The sequence below is a fragment of the Aedes albopictus genome, chromosome 1 (assembly GCF_035046485.1).
Source record: "Aedes albopictus strain Foshan chromosome 1, AalbF5, whole genome shotgun sequence".
Classification (NCBI taxonomy): domain Eukaryota; kingdom Metazoa; phylum Arthropoda; class Insecta; order Diptera; family Culicidae; genus Aedes; species Aedes albopictus.
Genome location: NC_085136.1, coordinates 18,963,230 through 18,981,404, shown reverse-complemented (window position 1 = coordinate 18,981,404; position 18,175 = coordinate 18,963,230). Strand labels below are relative to the sequence as shown.

General features: G+C 44.6%; 3 protein-coding genes and 1 long non-coding RNA gene across 4 annotated transcripts in view; 3 read left to right on the top strand and 1 right to left on the bottom strand.

The window, feature by feature from the left end:
• The window catches only part of LOC109408938 (uncharacterized), a 463,030-nt gene that overhangs the window by 137,385 nt on the left and 307,470 nt on the right, over positions 1 to 18,175 (top strand). The gene's annotated exons all lie outside the window — the stretch shown is intronic.
• LOC109433597 (uncharacterized) lies at positions 2,414 to 5,626 on the bottom strand. Its single transcript, XM_019710036.3, has 2 exons — positions 4,443 to 5,626; positions 2,414 to 4,380 (listed from the first exon to the last, which is right to left on the bottom strand). Exons 1-2 carry the CDS (start codon positions 5,467 to 5,469, stop codon positions 3,206 to 3,208), a joined length of 2,202 nt encoding a protein of 733 aa, XP_019565581.3. The 5' UTR covers positions 5,470 to 5,626; the 3' UTR covers positions 2,414 to 3,205.
• Positions 10,490 to 12,231, top strand: LOC115256790 (uncharacterized protein K02A2.6-like). Its single transcript, XM_029855748.2, has 3 exons — positions 10,490 to 10,523; positions 10,789 to 11,066; positions 11,178 to 12,231. The coding sequence occupies exons 1-3, from the start codon at positions 10,490 to 10,492 to the stop codon at positions 11,760 to 11,762; spliced, it is 897 nt and encodes a 298-aa protein (XP_029711608.2). The 3' UTR covers positions 11,763 to 12,231.
• Positions 14,436 to 16,358, top strand: LOC115260631 (uncharacterized). The gene is made up of 2 exons (XR_009998954.1): positions 14,436 to 15,303; positions 15,362 to 16,358. It is a non-coding gene; the product is annotated as an uncharacterized LOC115260631 (long non-coding RNA).

Genomic DNA, 18,175 nt, shown 5'->3' with positions numbered 1-18,175 from the left:
TGTTGCCATTATCATCATCTCTCATTTCACATCATCATCTCTCATCTCATATCTCTCATATCTCACCTCTCATCATCATCTCTCATCTTTCCTCTCTCATCTTTCATCTCTCATCTCCCATCTCTCACCTCTAATCTCTCATCTTTCAACTGTCATCTATCGTCTCTCATTATTATCATCTCTCATCTTTTACCTCTTATCTTTAATCTGTCATCTCTCACCTCTCATCTCTCATCATCATCATCACCATCATCATCATAATCACTATCATCATTTTCATTTCTCATCTCTCATCATCATCATCATCCCGCATCTATCATCTCTCATCTCTTATCACTCATCTTTTATCTCTCATCTCATCTTTAATCATCATCATCTCTAGTCTCTCACCTCTCATCTGTCTTCTCTCATCCAGAGTTGATGTACACGTGCTGTAGTCCCATGTACGGGAGCCAAATTGCAGGCAAGCTCCAGTACATTTTGAGACTGAAAGTTGTGCGCCTCATTTTTCTCATGAGCTGCTTCATGAGCAATGAGCTTCGTCTCATGAGCTGATTAAATTAGAAAATTTCACGGCAAAAACTTCCTAAACGAACGAGAATTGAAACCTTAACCTTTGCATTGAGACTAGTCGTATCGCTTAGACCAATCAGACACTTGTATTGTGTACGGAAAAAAGTTGTTGAGGTTCTTCGTTACCAAGAAGTTATTTTTCACCTTAGATACCAATAGCTCACGTAGCGCATGAGTCGAGCTCCCCTGGAGCTTTGTGCCTAGCTCTCACCCACCAAATTTTCGTGAGCCTCCTAACAGTGCAGCACACTGCGATTTTGAAGAGCTGGGAGACAATTTGGTGGGAGGCTCGCTGCCACATTTATGTGGCACATGAGCAATCGGAATCTTTGCTCTCATCCCTCATCTCATCTCTTGTCTTTCATCTCTCATCATCTCTTACCTCTTATCTCTAATCTAATCTATCATTTCTTATTTTTCACCGTATATCTCTCATGTCTCATCTCCTATCTCTTATTTCTCATCTCTTATCTCACACATCTCGTGTCTCATCTGTTTTCTCTCATCTTTCGTCTCTCATTTGTCATCATCAGCATCGTCATCTCCCATCTCTCATGTCTTATCTCTCATATCTCATCTGTAATCATGATCATCATCACCATATCTTTTCACTCATCTTTCGTCATCACCATTTCTCATTTCCTATCTCTTATTTCTCATCTTTCATCTCTCAACTCTCACCTCTCATCCATCATCTCCCATTTTTCATCTCTTATCATCTCTCAATCTCTCATCATCATCACCATCTCTCATATTTAATCATCTTTCATCTCTTATCTCTTACTTCTCAGCTCTCTCTCACAGCTATCATCTCTCAACTCCAAGCTCAACTCCTACTTCTTATCTTTAACCCTCTCGGGGGAATTTGCCTCCAGCTTACCCTCTCGGGTGGCGGCCTACCCTCTCAGGGGAATTCACCATTAGTTTACCCTCTCGGGGGAATTTGCTGGTGCTTACCCTCTGGGGGAATTCGGATTTCTTTTGAGGCTTACTCTCTCGGGGGAATTCATCAATCATTCACTTACCCTCTCGGGGGAATTCGCCTCCAGCTCACCCTCTCAGGGGAACTCGCTTTTTCGTTGCAGCTTACCCTCTCGGGGGATTCACTATCCGCTTACCCTCTCGGGGAAATTCAGTTTTTCGTTGCAGTTTACTCTCTCGGGGGATTTCACCATTTGCTTACTCTCTCGAGCGAATTCGCTTTTTCGTTGCAGCTTACCCTCTCGGGGGAATTTGCCTCCAGCCTACTCTCTCGGGGGAATTCGCTTTTTCTTGCAACTTACCCTCTCCGGTGAATCCACCATTCGCTTACCCTCCCGGGAAAACTCGCTTTTTCGTTGCGCCTTCCGCTCTCGGGGCGGCGTCGGCGTGACCAGTCGTTGGAGTAGTTAAACCATTTGCAGGATCGCTTGCTGCATTTCCTCCCTGTAGTGCGGAAAACGAATTTGTCACCATTTTCGCTGCTGTGCCGGCTTGGAACTCGTTGCATAGGGATTATAGGCTAACTAGCCGACAAGCGTATTCAATGATCTCTATCTACTGTAGCATTTGGAATGAAATCCATGCTTGCACAGACTTATGTCATTATATGCTGTCAAGTAATGAGATCAATGTCTGCTTGAAGGTCTTCAAGATCTCCCTTGAACATTGGTTACAAAATCTACTAGCGCAATCTACCTGAGATGTTTTGAAGCCTTGGAAACCACCTGAAACGCTTTGAAACACCTCTTAAAGCTTCTTCAAATACCCCCGAAGCTCATCTGAATGCCTGTGAAGCCCCCCCTTAAATCCCTCTTATATACCTTGAAACGACGGCTCTGAAATCTCCCTGAAGCTCTCCTTAGAACTTATGAAGCTCCCAGCCTAAAACACTCCTGAAGCTCTCTATCACGCCGAGGGCCTGGGATCGAATCCCACTCCCGACAAACTCGCAAAATGTGAGTTCTTCCTTCGGAAGGGAAGTAAAGCGTGGGTCCCGAGATGAACTAGCCTTGGGCTAAAAATCTCGTTAATACAGATAAAAAAAAATCCTGAAGCTCCCCAAGGGGTATAAGAAAACCCATAATAGATCGTCTGAACTCGTCTTGAAGATCTCCTGGGAGCCTATGAAGCCACCTAAATCCCTCTGAAACCTCCAGAAATGCTTTGAAACGCCTTGAAACGTATCTGATGGTCTGGAGATCTCAAAGGGCATGAGTAATAGAGACCCTTTGTGATTTTGAATAAGTTGATGATCAGGAAGAGGGAGCGTTGGTTATCTGCGTGATCTCAACACATTAAGTGTAGTTGATTTCCAGAGAGCGTGAATGAGATCGTGGACTGAACTCAGAAAAGCACAGCAAAAAGCGAGCAAGACCTCCATAAAGTACCTATGAGCGATCACGAGTGTCAATGAGTAGCCACAGAATAAAGCAGCCTAGAATGATCCTATCCATCAGGACCACGAAAACCAGGTTCCAAATGAGTACAACGTATTTATACTACAACAAATCCTATTTTATGTTTATTTTGTACAACATTTTCTGAACATCCATGTGATTTTCGACTGGATATTAGAGCTGCTTAATGTATAAAACTGCCAAGCCAATGAAATCAACATTTAGCTAACATGTTGTACACGATCCTCGACGGATCAAAACCTCTCCACACGATTCGGTATAATCATCCGGTAATGCAATCGCTCGAACACGAAAATCACACTGCTCAAAGTCAACCCAATCGCCCACAGATAGAACGGAAACTGCAAATCGGTCATGGTCAAAACCTTAAACTTCTCGTCGCCCACGCTCCTGTACAGTGCCAGATCACGCAGCGTGGCATTGAAGGTCATCACATTGATCCAATGGTTGATTAAGCCTCCGTTCAGCAGTCTCAGAATGATCATATTGATAGCCTCCAGTAGTACCGAGTGACGCGGCACCACGTACGCCAGGTTGTACAACCGGGGACACTCGGGCACAACGATCACCTTCTTCTTGGCTATGTAGATCGCGTCGTCCAGCGGAACCAGGGACTTGCGGGTCACGAAGGCGACCTTCGGCGACTCTTGGGCCACCCGATCCAGCATAGCGGGCTCGTCCTGGTCCGGTTCGTAGATCATTTTGTTCCGTAGCGAATCCATCATCGGGCTGTAGTTGGCGGGGAAGACATCGTCCATGAAGCCCTTGTACTTGACGGGAATCTTCGTGCCGGATTCGTCCAAACGCTGGAGGCTGTCGATGTCCTTGTAGAACATCGGATGTAGGAAAACGGACGACAGACTCGACTGGAACATGGATACGAAGATCAGGCTGACCAGCATCAAACCGAAAAGCATTAGGCGTTCGATGCCGGAACGGGTGAACCTCCGGAAGGGAGCGCTCACCAGAAGTATGTAGGTGTCGATGACAACCTGGAGCAGTTTACGATACAACGGAGCTTCACGAATAGATTTTGATAGGTTGAACAGGTCGGGAAGTTGTGATCTCTGTGTTTGGACGGCCTTCACCCTGATACCCGCTCGAATGATGATCCACGTTGTGGCGCAAACGATACCCATCAGGAACAACAGGCCCCACAGGTCCGCCGGGAAGATGGTAATCGGAAGCAGATACTCCGGTATACGGCTGGCTTTCCGCACCAGACAGCACAGCTCATCGGTGTAGATTCCGGTCGTGAATTCGGTGTCCCGGGTGAAGTAGTCCTTGATGAAGTACCCGACGAAGACGATGTCGCTTTCCCTTCGGGACAGTCGCCCGAGGACTCCGTTGAAGCTTCCATTCGGCAGCTTGAACCCGAATTGGTCTTTGTCCGGGGGTAAGAAGTTAGCTGGAATTTGAAGGAAAATTCGTTAACTAGTAAGCTCTTAGCAGGAGAAGATAGTTCATTACGTGTGACATTCAGCGCTCGGGTAACAACCCGACTTGCTTCAGCATCCGCTCCGATATAGTCGATGACTTTACCTTTCTTGTCCACTAACGTGTGCGAGAAAGTTGTTCGAAACCTATCGATTCTGAGGGGAAACCCCCCGAAATCACATTGAGGAACCCTCGGAACGTCTGTAGAGTCCTTCAATTCTTTCAGAACTCCGTATTGTCTATTAGATCCAACGGCCATGAAAGGATCAAAGGTGTAGATCACCTCTCCAAGCAGGTAGAACATCCTGAAGACACCTTGACCTATCCAAGTAGATTTTGAAAACACAGTCAACTCCTGCAAATCCAGACTGCCCCAATCACTCAGAACAAACAGATACGTTGCATACGGATCCAGAAGACAAATCATCGACAGCTGGAAGTCACTCCAGCTGGTGAACACCAAATACCCAAAGTTGCGATTCTGATCCCAGACTCTCGCAAACGACTCGAAAGTTCGATCCCACCCGATGAACCTCGACTCATCCGCGTAGTCCCGATCGATCAGTCCCAGTTCCTCCTCATTAGCATCCTCTGTATCCACTATGCCGGATAGTAGTGGGCGTCCACCTTTGCAGCCAGCGTCCTTGCTACCGGGAACCACGCTCTGGTAGATGCGGATCGCTTTGTCCTGCAGAATAGCACGTGGCTCACTGCGATGAATCAACCAGTCGAGAATCGGCGGGTAGCTTTGATCTGCATCCAAATCGCCCAATACTACGTCGATGCGATCGATTCCGCGAAAAATGGCCGCGATTTGCGACTGGATAGTCTGGTTCAAAAGCCATGGTGGCAAATCGCCGTTGGGTTTCACGATTCTTGGTCCAAAAATCGTACCCAGACAAATGGCAAGACTTATTGGGAAAGTAATCATGTTGAGTCCAGACGATTCGAGACTAGAGGACTGCCGCCGGCATTGGATTTTTATATGCATTGCTAACTGATTTAATGGCGTAATCGTTAGCGAAGGGAGATGTGAATATTGGGCATAACATATGGCCATTAGTGAATAATAGATAGGCGTGAGTTATTACGACGTTTATTCTCAAAACTGTCTATATTATGGCTGGAGTGCACTCTTTAGGGGGAAAATGCCTGATTTGATTATGATTAATTGCATGGGATATTTGAAGAAGCACGGGCCAGAAAACTCGTTATTCAAAATAGATGTAGACGGCTGTGCCCATGTAGCCAAAGTGGTAAACTGACGGGCATTCAATAAGACCATGCTTAGGGTGCCTGGGTTCTATTCCAATAAGAAAAATCTTGACACATAATAAACGAATGTTGCGGTGAATGACAAAGAAGGCTATCAGTTTACAAATGTGAAAATGCTTATAAAACACGGTGCAGAAAGTAGGCCGTGTTGAGTCGTTCGCCAAAAAGAAGAAGATATAGGTGGCGTGATTAATCACAATAATCGTTAGCGTTAACTACCTTCATAATTTGAGTTTAAAAATAACTCCACAGAGAAACAGGCGTCACACTCTACCTGATCATCTTTGTAACGGATGATTTCTCAAAAAAATAGTAACTGGCCGATCGGCCGCTCGCGTTGTTGGTATCACTTTTTTTGTTCTAATTTGACATTTGCTCACTACCGCCATCTTGTAGTTGCCTAGTCAAATACCAGCGCGACTAGTATTGGGCGGATACGTTCCCATATCGATGTTCTAACTGTAACACAAAGAAACAGACGTCACACTCTTCTCTCTTCCAATCGATCATCTTTTTAACGGTTGATTCAAATATTCGGTAGCAGGTCGATTGACCACTCGCGGCACTGGCATAGGTTCTGCTCCTGTTTGACGTTTGCTTACTACCGCCATGATGGCCCGGCCAAACTCAGCCCATTTAGCATTGGGCGATTATGTTTTCGTCACGATATTTTTTTAATGAAGGTGTCACGTCTGTTTATCTGTGACTGTAATTTGTACTAATTGTTACGTCTGTTTGTCTGTGATAACTATTTTATCTTTGTTTGCTCATCCTCCAACACAAGTCTGGACGAACATTTGAAAAGGGCCTATCTGCTTTTTGTAAACAAACATGTTTCTGTCTCTGCAGGGCCCATCTGCATCCACCCACGCACGTCAACACCCTTAACAGATAGCTTGAAGAACACTCTTTCTGGTAAGGGTGTTGATGTGCGGGGGTGGATGCAGATGGGCCCTACAGAGACAAAAACATGTTTGTTTACGCAAAGCAGATAGGCCCTTTACAAATGTTCGTCTAGAAGTCTCAATATTGCTGTGAAATCTACGCGTAAAAAAACATTACAATAATTTCAACGAGCGGCATAAATCTGACTTGAAGCTATGATGCGTCCAAACATATTGAATGAAACATAATATTTACATGTTTTACTAGTCAGAACAATTTGCTTATACCTTTTTCAAGATAATCTCTTTGTATAAGCAACGTGCTTTACAACATTTACTAATCGTTCTGATGTTAATTTGAATGTTTTGACAATCATAAAGAAGTCAGACATTCAGTGACTTCAGTGAACTCTTAAAGAGCTGTCGTTGAAGAAATTTGAATTTGTAAAGCGTTTTCGCCTGTTCGGAATCAGATTTCAGTCTTATTTTTGATCGCGTAAGATTCTTATACAGTCACAAACAGTATATTTTAACATTATGAGGTAAGTTAGCCCAACCCCATAAGCCATAAAACTTTTGTGAAAGTTTTTAAACAAAACACACACACAATACTAACGAATCGTTCGTCAGGTTTGTGCCTTTAAAGTTTGTATACAAAATCGAATTGGGATCTTGATGTCTTCCTTCAATAAGGGAACCAACTCTAGTTCCAGAACCGTTTTGAACACAGCTCTTCACTGGAAAAAGGTTTCCTATTGTTTCCAGCTAATCAGGGATTCCTCCAAAATTTACTTCGGGAATTAGTCCTGAAATTCTTCCAGGGATTGTGCCAGGGATTCCTCCAGGATTTTTTTCTATGAATTTCTGCGAGAATTCTTCCAGGAATATCATTAGGAATTCCACCATTAATTTCTCCAGGGAATCCTCCAGTATTTCCTCCAGGATCCTCTAGAATGCCTCCAGGGAATCCTCCAGGAATTCCTCCTGCGGTGTCTCCAGAAATTCCTCTATGAGTTGTTCCTGGAATTCTTCCAGGGATACATCCAGAGACTTCTCCATAAATTTCTTCACGGATTCCTCCAAAATACCCTCATCGAATTCCTCCCGGAATTTCTCGATAAATTCCTCTACAGCTTCGTTCAAGGATTTCTTCAGAAAATTCTCCAGGAATTTCTGTAGGAATTGCTCTAGGGATTCATTCAAAAAATCCTCCAAGGATTCATCCAAAAATTCTTTCAAGAATTTCTTTAGAAATTCATAAGAAAATCCTTCTAAAAATCCTCCAGGAATGCCTCCGGAAGTTCCACAGGACATTCTTCCAGGAATTTCTCCAGGAAAGCCTTTCTCTAGAAATTTCTCTTGAAATTTATGGAAGGATTCCTCCAGGTATTCCTCCAGAAATTATTTCATAAATACCTAGTAAATTACCTCCAGTTATTTTTTCAGGAATTCTTTCAGGAATTCCTCCAGGAATGCCTCCACGGGTTCCTCCAGAAATTCCTCTACGGATTCCTCCAGGAATTCTTCCAAGGATTTCTTGAGGGGTGCCTCCACGAATTCCTCCAAAAATTCCTTCAGGGATGCTCCCTCACATTCTTCTAGGAATTCCTCCATAATGTCTTCCAAGGATTCCTTCAGGAATGTCTTCAAGAATTCCTCCAGAAATTTCTCAACAGATTCTTCCTGAAATTCTTGCAGGGATTCTTCCATGGTTTTCGCTAGAGGTTCCTTCACGGATTCCTGTAGAGATTCCAATGAGTTAATCCAGGAATTTTACCAGAAATCCCATAAATATATTCAGGAGTTCTATCACGGATTCCTCCAGGGATTCATCCTAGAATTCCTTCATTGAATCCATAAGCAATTCCTCCAGTGATTTCTCCAGTAATTTTTCAGAGCTTACTCCAGAAAATCATCCAAGGGTTCCTTCAGAAATGTCTCCAAGAATTCTTCCAGGGTTTCCGCAAGGGAGTCCTCCATGAATTCCTCCACGGATTCCTCCTGCAATCCCTCCAGGGACTCATCATGGTGTTCCTTCACAGATTCCCTAAAGAATTCCTCCAGAGCTTTCTCCAAAAATTCTTCCAAGGATTCCTTCAGGAATGCTTCCAGGAATTCATCCAGAAATTCCTTCGGGAATTAGCCCTGAAATTGTTCCAAGGATTGTGCCAGGGATTCCTCCAGGAATTTTCCAGGATTTTTCTCGGAATTCCTCCAGGGGTGTCTCCAGAGTTTCCTCTATAGGTTCCTCCAGAAATTCTTCCAGGGACTCCTCCAGAAATTCCTCCAAGATTTCCTCCAACAATTCCTGCAGGAATTCCACTAGGAATCGCTCCAGAAATTTCTTCAGGAACGGTTCGATAATAACACAGATATTATGCGGGTGGCAGCATTGTAAACTAGGCCCAAGGGTTTCAGCAGCAATCCGGATGGTTACAATAGCATCGATTAGAGAAAGACGTGTGTTCAGTAACAGGGTTGGTTTATTAATAACAAGTTTTTCAGTAGTTGATTAAACAACATCTTGGTAATCAGGGTGGTGACTAGTCGACTGCTCCTACAATTCTGCTCTTCATCCCCTCTCAGTTTAATGTCTCCAATCCAATCTTAGTCCGCAATGTACTTAGAGTTGGGACTGGTAGGGGCTTGGTTAGGATGTCCGCCTCCTGCTTTTGAGTTGGCATGTACACAAGATTTACCTTTCCTTCTGTTACAGCTTCTCTGATAAAGTGAAACTTGACGTCAATATGCTTCACGCGTTTAGTTTCCTCCTTTTCTGCCATGGCAATGGTTCCTTAATTATCCTTGTGTATTGGTACCGGGTACAAGTTGGATTCTCCCAAGTTTGTCAATAGTCCGCTAAGCCAAATTGTTTCGCTATCTGAACTGCTCATTGCAATATATTCAGCCTCCGTCGATGACATTGCCACTGCGTGCTGTTTCTTGGATGACCATAGGACAGTACAGCCGAAAGCCTTGATCGGAAATCCAGATACACATTTTCGATCCAGCTCGTCACTAGCATAGTCAGCATCAACGAAAACTTTGATTGGTGGTTCATGCGGGTTTGTCTTGAATGTCAGCTTCATATCCTAGGTGGCTTGAAGGTACCGCAGTACTCGCTTGGCATGTTTCCAGTGATCCTCTCCTGCAGCATCCTGGAATCTTGCTAAGTAGCCCAAAATGTAGCACATGTCCGGTCTTGATCCCAGCATCGGGAATATCAAGCTGCCAACCAGTTCATGGGATACGGATAGCTGCATCCTCCAGTCGCTAACCGTAACTGCAACTTTGTTTCAGCAGGCGTACTAGCTGGTTTACAATTCTCCATTCCGAAACGTGACAGGATTTTCTGGATAAATGCTTCTTGAGATAGATATTTACATGCCGCCCTCATCTCGTTCAATCTTGATGCCCAGAAAATGGTGGAGTTCATTCATACATGTCATCTCGAATTCTTCTCTAAGTTGCTTCTTGATACTTTCTACGGCTCGTAAATCAGCTGCAACCACGAGTAAATAGTCCACGTAGATCACGATGAATGCTATGTTCCTTCTTTGTCCACGAATGTATACGCAAAAGTCGTGACGAGAGCGAACGAAACCCAGTTGAGCAGAACTTCGTCGAATCGTTCATTCCAGCAGCGGGGGGATTGCTTGAGACCATAGAGCAATGGTTCTCAAACTTGTCGGCGCAATCGCCCCATTGAAGCCTATGGCATAGAGGGACCTCTTCAACAAGCACACCTGGGTCGGCTGACCTTCTACTCCCTCTGGAATACGTGTGTACACCTTTTCTTGAAGAACGCCATTGAGGAACGCCGTTTTAACGTCCATTTGGTGAACCTTCATATCTCGATGGGTCGCGACAGCCAGAATCGTCCGAATGATTGAATCGTTGAAAGTTTTGCTACAGGGGCCAATGTCTCTTCGTAATCAACATGCTTCCGCTGCAGGTATCCTCTTGGCAACCAAACTGGCCTTGTAGCGCTCAGGTTTGCCGTCAGCATGCGTTTTCAACGTAAACACCCATTTGTTCGGAACCGGTTTTACTGCATCTGTGTTGAAGAGTATCAAAGCAATCAATACTTGAATTTGAAATCTATCAATGTTAGTTAGCAACCCATAGTAACCCTTGGCAACCGATAAACAAACTCGGGTTATAAATACCTAGCATTGTCAAAATTTTCTCTAGTTCTTAAGTTTCCTTGAATAAAGAAGTACAACATCCGACGACATCAGCAGTCACCGAGTTCCTGAATGAACTGTTCGCACGTTTTGGTATTCCAAACGTCATCGTTTCCGACAACGGCTCCCAATTCACGTCGGAGCAGTTTGCGACTTTCTGCAGGAAGAACGGCGTTCAGCATTTCCGTATCTCGCCGTACCACCCGCAGTCCAATGGCCAGGCGGAAAGGTTTGTGGACACCTTGAAGAGGTCGTTACGCAAAATCAACGAGGGGGAGAACATCTCCGAAACGCTCCAGACTTTCCTCCAGGTATGTAGGACTACCCCCAGTCGTGTCCTAAACGGAAGGACACCTTCGCAGCAGATGCTTGGTCGGAACATCAAGACAGTTCTGGATCTCCTACACCACGATCAACCGAAGCCCGTGGTCCGCAATCATCACCAGGACGAGCAGTTCAATCGCAAACATGGTGCGGTTCCACGTGAATTCAAGAAAGGTGACGAGGTCTACGCCAAGGTCTACACGAGCAACACGAAGTGGCAGTGGGCTTCCGGCGTAATCATCGAAGTCATCGGACGTGTCAATCACAACGTGCTCTTGGACGACTGGCACGGACGGAAGAAGCTCATCCGAAGTCACTCAAACCAACTCAAATTCCGTTGCAGCGAAGAGGCATCCATTGAAGAAGATTCGACACCGCTAGGAATACTGGTGGACATGTTTGGCCTGCAATCCAAAAGATCACCAGCGCCTGAAATTCGTCAAGTTCGACCACAACCCGAAGCAGCTGCCAACCCGGCAGCCGATGAGGAATCTGAAGAAGATGAAATAGTTTCGGCTCATTCCGAGCAAGCTGATTCCGAAGTAGAAGCAAGTCAATCCGACTCGCAGCAGGATGAAGATGACCAGCAACCACCCGGTTCCATTCCAGAGCCTCCTTCGGCTCGGCCTCAGAGGATGATCCGTATGCCTTCAAGATTCGAGCCGTACCTGTTCTGGAAATAAGAAGGGAGGAATGTTGAAGAGTATCAAAGCAATCAATACTTGAATTTGAAATCTATCAATGTTAGTTAGCAACCCATAGTAACCCTTGGCAACCGATAAACAAACTCGGGTTATAAATACCTAGCATTGTCAAAATTTTCTCTAGTTCTTAAGTTTCCTTGAATAAAGAAGTACAACAATCTGGGCGTTTTACCATCGTCCAGGTTTGATTTTTCTCGAGGGACCTCAGTTCGTCATCGATTGCCTTCCTCCATTCCGTCTCGTGCGGGTGTCCGTCAACCTCCGCGTAGCATGTAGGTACCTACCTGTTGGAATTCATCAGCAGCAGAGAGGGCTCTATTGACCAATCCAAATTCCTGTGTGGTAGTGGTTTGTGTTCAGATTTCCCGTGTTAATCTATCTGTAGGAACTTTGTAAACATCTTTTGCTCTCACGTATATGGATAGGCTTGCATTAGGTTTCGTGAGACATTTTTTGGACAACTCAATAAGGGGCAATAAAATCAGCAAACCAACCTGGAGTCTTGCGCTCCCGACCACGGGACCTCGAAACAATCTTCTCACAGCTGTTCCCATTTGATTGTAATGGGAGCGCTGATGCACCTTCTTCACTGATACCTTTATCAGCAGGCTCGTACTCGTCTTCAGATTCATAAGTTTCTGGTGTAGCGTTTCCAAGCTCGACTGCTTCGCGCTCTTCGTTGGTCTCAACAGGGATGGGAATGACTTCTGGGATGACTAACTTCGCAAATTCCTCTTTCTCCGGTGTCTTGAATAGGTAACTTGATTTGTCAAACATTTTCCGTTTTTCTAGATTCCCCAAGCGGTAACCAGTCGGGTCATAACCAAGCATCACTCTACGTTGACCAGATGTATCCAACTTATTGCTCCTCTTCTGCTTCGGAATCCACGCAAATAAAAGACATCTGTGGAGCTTGGAATTGTTGTGGACAAGCGGGTGTCCCCAGGAAGTAACTTGTGTTTATCTTTTTGACGTTCACCAAGTGGTGACGCGACGACTGTTTGCACGCCTACTAGATTGCTTGATGGGCATTTGGCAGACCACGTGCTTCCAGCGTTCATCGGAAGGTTAGTCGAACAACAATGCTTATTCAATACCACACAACATCCAAATACTCGTAGCTTACCAACACCCGGTTTTTCGCCATGCCAGAGCTCAGCGGGTGTAACACTTCCTCTCAGAGCTTCCGTTGGGCTTCGGTTCGTCACGTAGACTGCATTCAACACTGCTTCTCCCCACATCGATTTCGGTGCGCCAGATTCCTTTAACATCACTCTCATCTTCTCCGCAAGCGTTCGGTTGAATCTTTCTGCCACTCCGTTGTGTTGAGGGGTGTAGCCAACAGTCGATTCCACTTGGATTCCCTGCTTCGTGTAATACTCGTGCTGCTCGTTTGAAAAATATTCTCTTCCTAGGTCACATCTCAGGTTTGCAATTTTCGACGAAACTTGGCCGTCGGCATAGCTTCGTAGACCTTGAAGTACTCAAAGACTTGACATTTTCGTTTCATCAGATAGACTTCGTCACTTCGCCAAGTCCATCAACCATCTCGTTCTGTTTCAGCCGTTGGAATCCGTACAAAAAATCCTCCAAGAATTCCTCGCAGGATTCTTCAAGCGATTTGTTCGGAAATTTCTCCATGGATTCCTCCCAAGGATTCCTCCAGCCAGGGATTCCTTCAATTATACTTCCAGGAATTCTTGTAGTGAAATTCCTGCCTGGATCTTTTGAAACATTTATTCAAAGGTTTGGTCAAATTCGTTCATCATCTTTTCCATGGATTCACCCAAGAATTTGTCCGGATTGACCTGATGATTTTTTGAATTATTTTAAGGATTGCTAGAGGAAATCCTCCAGCGATTTGTATTGGAATACTTTGAAATAATTTAAGACGGATACAGGAGTCAGGAAATTCTCTACAAAGTCATCCAGTAATTCTTCTACAATTATCTCGAAGAATTCTCTAAGGATTTATTCAGGAATCCATCCATGAGTTTCTTCAAGAATATCCCCTGCAGCTCCTGCAAAGGAATTTCTTCAGATATTCGTCCAGCGATTCTTTTAGGAATATATTCTGTAATTCTTTTACAGTCACTGTGACTTACTTTAAACATATAAATAATTACATGCTAGAAGCGCTTTCAGACATTTCTCCAAGAAATTTTTCAGGAATTCTCCCAGGATTTCCTCCCAAAATTTCTTTAGAAAATGCACCACGAATTCCTCTAGGAAATGCCTTTTAAATGCCTCCAGACATTTTTGCCTTTCTGTTACACTAAGTGTACTGGAAAGGCTATATGTTCACTCCAAAAATGACTTTTTGATAGAAAGCCCGGAGAGTCGAGGCACCAATCAACTCAGCTCGACGAATTGAGGTGTTGTCTGTGTGTTTATAATATGTGTGTATGTGTGTGTGTGTGAGTATGTGTGTGTACAAAAAAACTCACATCACTTTTTGGCAGTAAACCTCAACCGATTTTAATGACCGAAAATTATCCGGCGCGGAATCTGGTCCTATTGTTTCCTATTAAAATTGGTTCGGATCGGTCCAGCCGTTCCGGAGTTATGGCCATTTAGGTACTCCGGACAGGTACTCCAGGCCAATATGAAAATGCTACAAACCCATACATGCGATGCATCAAACCGCGGCATTTTCAATAACCTGATTAACGGTAAGCAGGAAAATTCACTCAGACCATATCTGACCTGGTGGTGTTTCGGAACCGGTTGCAGGTGTCCCGCCGGAAGTGGCCAAATATAACAGTGAACCAAACCTATGCATACGCCACATCAAATAACGATAACCTGATGTACGGTAAGCAGGATAATAGTCTCAGACCATATCTGAAGCGGTAGTGTTCCGAAACCGGTTCCGGGTGTCCCACCGGTACTGGCTAAATGTAAAAGTGAACCAAACCTATGAATGCGACACATCAAATAGCGGCTTTTCCGATAACCTGATGAACACTAAGCAGGAAAATAGTCTCAGACCATATCTGAACCAGTAGTGTTCAGGAATCGGTTCCGTGTTGTAACCGTAGGTTCCAATTTAGAAGCTTGATGGCTCCTCCACAAGTATTCCTTTCCAAATCCAACCTGCCAGTAAGTTTCTAAAACCCCAAATCCAACCCTGGATAAACACACTGACAGCCTTACTGGTGGCGTAATCACAGTTGTCAGTGAAATGCGCAGGTCAGCTACTAATATAGCACACGTAGTGAGTACTCACACCTGCTACTTAGTGACAGCGGTTTGAACCAATGTGGGAGTGGTGCCAACTGTCACGAAACGATCGAGTATCAAACTTCGGTTCGATTCGGACTTGGGACAGGGAAATTAGCACATTCAAGGAGAAGGTTGGCGTCTTTCCAGCTGTGACCGCCAAAGAAGCCGGTAGTGCGCGGCGTGTTAATTAGAATATTAAATTGGTGTAAAAGTGGTGTATATATATACTTAGCATGCGTTGTTTTAGAAAGCTGTAAGCACTCTATTCAAAGTGAAGGTTAAGCTCTAGTGTACGGTTAGTAAATTTATACGGTTTAAAAGAGTTTGTTCTAACGAAAATATTGTTAATGTAGGGTGTTAGCTACCGCGTGTGCACTACAAAGCATTTCCATTGTGCCTCTAGGAAAAAGAACAAAGAAAAGGTAAAATCAATTGTTAAATTGTGAATCAAGAGAGAGAGAGGGGAGAGACGATCACGAGTGAGGGGTACTAATTCCCAGGATCAGGTCCGAATACGGGCCTTTTCTTTTAAGCTCCTTGGAGCTGTATTATCCACAGATTGCGACGAAACGTTGACGGGAATCGGGTTCGTGCCAGATCCGTAAAGACGCCACGTCCCAAACGCCTTGGGATTGGTTGAACTGGACCGACCGAGGTCTTAACGCCACTACGTGCCCCGCCATTGTTGAGGAAGTCAGAACCACCTCGTGGCGACACTTTCGACCATCATTTGGACACGCTCCTGGCCGCACCCAGCGAGTGCCGAAACCATCGGCCGCATCCAGCGAGTGCCGAAGCCGTCGGCCGTATCTAGCAAGCTCTGAAACCGTCGGCCACACCCATCGAGTGCCGAAATCGTCGGCCGCACCCAGCAAGTGCCGAAGCCGTCGGCCGTATCGAGCAAGCTCGAAAACCGTCGGCCACATACAGCGAGGACCGAAACCGTCGGCCGCATCCAGCGAGCGCCGAAACCGTCGACCGCATCTAGCGAGCGCCGGAATTGTCGACTGCATTCTGCAAGGGCCGGTAACCCCAAGTGCATCCTGTGAGTGCCGCAACCATCGGCCAAGGTAACCACCTTCACCTGAGGGGGTTGAAACCGTCGGCCTCCGCGTCGGCGACATCCGGAGAAACCACCCGCCGTCAAACCGAAGAGAAGCCAGGACGCCGTGAGCTCAAACCACCATCCGATCGGCCATGTTCCTCCTTCCGATGTCCTCGTTCAACAAGCTAGCCAACGTAGATCTGCAGCGCTGCAAAGAGCAACAACCGCAAGTACCCTCTGTGTATCGTCTCTCATTCATGAAAATAACCCACTTGGGTGAATAAATATGTAAGCATGTAACTGAATGTTTATGGTAGTTAGATTCTTTAGAGCGCATTCCCTAAGTACGATATATACATCCATTTTGGATCTTCTCGTTTTCGAGCCCATAAAGGGGTATTCAGGCCTCCTTCTTAGCGGTCCTCCAGAAAGTTGGCCTTCACCTTGGATTGGTTGTTCTTAATACGGTTTGATTCGTTCCTCTCTCATTTACTGGGAGCTAACCGAAGAAGGTTCCTGTTAAGGTAAGTGCACGAAGGTGTTCCAGGATTCAAGACGGTGCTATTTTGAGTAGACGACCCTATGCTTAGCATACTCCTACCCACAAACAGAATTATTCCCGTCGGAGCAGCCGAGGGGCTTACAGTGTGTCCCACCGGAAGTGACCAAATATGAAAGTGAACCTAAATTATGCATGTAACACACCAAATAGCGGCTTTCCCGATAATCTGATGAACGGTTAGCAAGAAAACAGTTTCAGACCATATCAAAACCGTTCCGGAATCGGTTCCGGGTGTTCCACTAAAAGTGATCAAAATTTGATATTTAATATACTGTCTATCCCCGTTGGTTTGAACGACTTCCCAAGTAACCATGCTGTTGAAGCTGTTGTTGCATATATTGGCATGCATTGCCCTACATCAACCATTAAAGATAAATTAAAGTGGCAAGTGGGGCCACTATTGCTGACTTACGATTATACTGGTATGATCGTAATTCAACAATAGTGGCGCCACTTCCCATGTCAATATATGTGCGTTATTAATGCAATACGTACAGTAGTATGGTACAAGCTTGTATGGAAAAAATAAATCCTCGCTCCAGTCAACTTTTTAGATCCCATTTAGGTCCCATATGAACTGTACAAAATTTCAGCGCAATCGGTGAAACTATAATTTAGCGCAAGCGGTTCAAAGTTTTCATAGGATTTACTATGGGAAAAGTTTCACTTTCAGATAAAAAATCCCAGAGGCCGTCCCTTGTCTCCTTAATTCAAATCGATCAATGTTTCTTGTAGAAAAATCAATTATGAAACTTTCCTTCGAAGACCGCAAAACAATTGGATGCTTGTGGAAAAAGTTGTCGATTTATTACCGATTAGTGATCCAACGAACGGCTTTTTGTTTTGTTTTATCAGCAGCACTGCTGCTGCCGTTGTTGCATGGGGTGGCGGGAGGCATCACCACCCCCAGAAACAGCAGCATCCAAAGCAGCAGCTACAGTGCTGCTAATAAAACAAAACAAAAAGCCGTTCATTGGATCACAAATCGATAATAAATCAATTACTTTTTCCACAAGCATCCAATTGTTTTGCGGTCTTCGAAAGAAAGTTTCATAATTGATTTTTCTACAAGAAACATTGATCGATTTGAATTAAGGAGACAAGGGACGCCCTCTGGGATTTTTTATCTGAAAGTGTAACTTTTCCCATAGTAAATCCTATGAAAACTTTGAACCGCTTGCGCTAAATAATAGTTTCACCGATTGCGCTGAAATTTTGCACAGTTCATATGGGACCTAAATGGGATCTAAAAAGTCGACTGGAGCGAGGATTTGATATTTGTCCCATACTAACGTACAGCTTTAACAGCGTGTTTACTTGGGTAGTCTCCATTAACTATTAATTTGAACACATATCATGCCAAATAAATGTCTATTATAGATCTTTGTTTGTCATTGAGACAGAGGTTGTCAGATTTTTCTTATTTCCATATATAGTCATGAAAAATTTCGGGGCTGGGGGGGGGGGGGGGGGTCTGGATTCTAGTTACGCCAATGGCAGGCTTATTACTTTTAATTTTTTTTGTATTACAGGCAAAATAATAAGTTTTTGCCATGTATT

Excerpts from the sequence above, each read along its gene's own strand:
- LOC115256790 (XM_029855748.2), top strand. The coding sequence starts at position 10,490 with ATGTCTCTTCGTAATCAACATGCTTCCGCTGCAG. Across the intron at positions 10,524-10,788 it reads TCAACATGCTTCCGCTGCAG|TACAACATCCGACGACATCA; the intron begins GTATCCTCTTGG and ends TGAATAAAGAAG. Across the intron at positions 11,067-11,177 it reads CGCTCCAGACTTTCCTCCAG|CCCGTGGTCCGCAATCATCA; the intron begins GTATGTAGGACT and ends GATCAACCGAAG.
- LOC109433597 (XM_019710036.3), bottom strand. The coding sequence starts at position 5,469 with ATGGCCATATGTTATGCCCAATATTCACATCTCCCTTCGCTAACGATT. Across the intron at positions 4,381-4,442 it reads CCGAGCGCTGAATGTCACAC|CTAACTTCTTACCCCCGGAC; the intron begins GTAATGAACTAT and ends TTCAAATTCCAG.